Raw genomic sequence first — 1796 nt, forward strand, 5'->3', positions numbered from 1 at the left:
GCTATATAAGATCCCGCGTATATCTAACTACCAAATTTAAAAGATTTGTTTCCTTCTTCGTTTTCGTTATTTGGAGATTTGCTTGTTCTTCTTCTCGCGCGTCTTCCCTCCTTCTTCTCCATTGTTCCTTTCCTCTCATTTTCTCACTGGTATGTTCTTCGTTTACGTTACTTTCCTCTCTCTGTGCAACTCGAACTTCGTTTTCTATTTTGATTTGTTGTTTTCTGAAATCAAAGTTTGAACTCGTTTTGAAGATAATGGATCATTCAACCTCAAATTGTCAGCTGAATCCAGGCGAAGTGGATTATGAATTTGAATCTAATGAAGTTCCTAAGGTTTGATTTACATAGGATTAGTATGAATTTTCTTGCAGTAATTTGTATAGCATTGTGTAGTTGAAAAATTGTTGAACATCGACTGTGAAACTAACACGTTAACATGAATCTGTTGATTCAATGTATTAGTTTTGATTAATTATCTGGAATTTATAGCAAACGCTCGGGTGTAGATCAGGTCTTTTTTGGGTGTATTTTTGCTAGAAGTGTGGGTGTATTTACACTTTACTGGTTTTTTGTTATTTTAATTGAGTTGTTGTTGTTCAGGTGTATTATATCAGACATGATTGGGTGTGTTTTTAGTTTTTGACATGGTGTATTCTGCAACATGTGTATTTACAGTTTATGGCTTTATTGTCATTTTAGTTGAGATGTTGCGGTTCGGGTATATCATATTAGACATGATTGGGTGTATTTGAATCATATCTATGGGTGTATTTGAATCATATCTATGGGTGTATTTACAGTTTTTGACATGGTGTAATGTGCAGCCTCTCTTGGTTGTTGATGACGAGCTTGTTCCAAAGGTTGGAATGACCTTTACCACCCTTGAAGATGCTGGAAAATTTTACAGGAACTACACCAAGGCTGCAGGTTTCTCTACAAGAGTTCGGTGCACAAATAAGAAGGGAAACGAGATTAAGAATCAACTGATTACATGTAGCAGAGAGGGAAAATGGAAATCTAAAATATCTCTGACCGAGAAGACCAATCCAACAGCCGGTCTAAACTATCCTACAAGAATTTATATACACACATTGAAGGATGTCGGTGCTTGGATCATTTCAAAGGTTGTGCTGGATCATTCACACCCCTGCTGTCCAAGTAAAGCAGAGATGCTCAAACAGCACAGGGAACTAAGCATGTCCATTCGTCGTACAATAGAGAATAATGAGGAGGCTGGTATCAGACCAAGCAAAACCTACCAATCATTTGTTGCGGCTGTCGGGGGTCACCGTGAGTTAAATTTTATCGAAAAGGACGTGAGGAATTACATTACCAGGGAAGTGCGGAATGTTTCCGAACAAGAAGATGCAAAGGAATTCGGGAAATATTTGTTAAGAATGAAAGAGAAGAATCAGAATTTCTTTTTTGAGCTCGAACTCGAGGAGGATCAATCTATTAAGCTGGCTTTTTGGGCCGATGCAAGAAGCAGAGCTGCCTTTGAGTATTTCGGAGACGTCATTTCATTCGACACCACCTATAATACAAACAGGTAACAAACTGCCCCTATTTATGATGCTAAATTAATGTATTTTTACGAATTCGCAGCAGAGGTGTATATTGCCTGTTTCTTTGGGTGTATACAAAGAATCTGTTAGGGTGTATTTAATGATTTTGCATTCTGCACTATGGTAATTTGTTTCAGGTATAATTTGGTCTGTGGTTCTTTTGTCGGGGTGAATCACCACGGTCAGTCAACACTTCTCGGATGCTCTTTGATGAAGAACGAAGAAATTG

General features: G+C 37.9%; 1 protein-coding gene across 1 annotated transcript; it reads left to right on the forward strand.

Moving 5' to 3' along the window:
• The first annotated feature begins 257 nt into the window (after positions 1-257).
• Positions 258-1555, forward strand: LOC148550234 (protein FAR1-RELATED SEQUENCE 5-like). Its single transcript, XM_088493127.1, has 2 exons — positions 258-335; positions 851-1555. The coding sequence occupies exons 1-2, from the start codon at positions 258-260 to the stop codon at positions 1553-1555; spliced, it is 783 nt and encodes a 260-aa protein (XP_088349253.1).
• The last annotated feature ends 241 nt before the right edge of the window (positions 1556-1796 follow it).

The sequence above is a fragment of the Arachis ipaensis genome, chromosome B7 (genome assembly GCF_059453495.1).
Source record: "Arachis ipaensis isolate K30076 ecotype BB chromosome B7, ASM5945349v1, whole genome shotgun sequence".
Lineage (NCBI taxonomy): Eukaryota > Viridiplantae > Streptophyta > Magnoliopsida > Fabales > Fabaceae > Arachis > Arachis ipaensis.

Bases quoted from the DNA above. Each gene is read 5' to 3' on its own strand.
- LOC148550234 (XM_088493127.1), top strand. From the start codon at position 258: ATGGATCATTCAACCTCAAATTGTCAGCTGAATCCAGGCGAAGTGGAT. The intron at 336-850 runs GTTTGATTTACA...GTTGATGACGAG, and splicing joins AATCTAATGAAGTTCCTAAG to CTTGTTCCAAAGGTTGGAAT.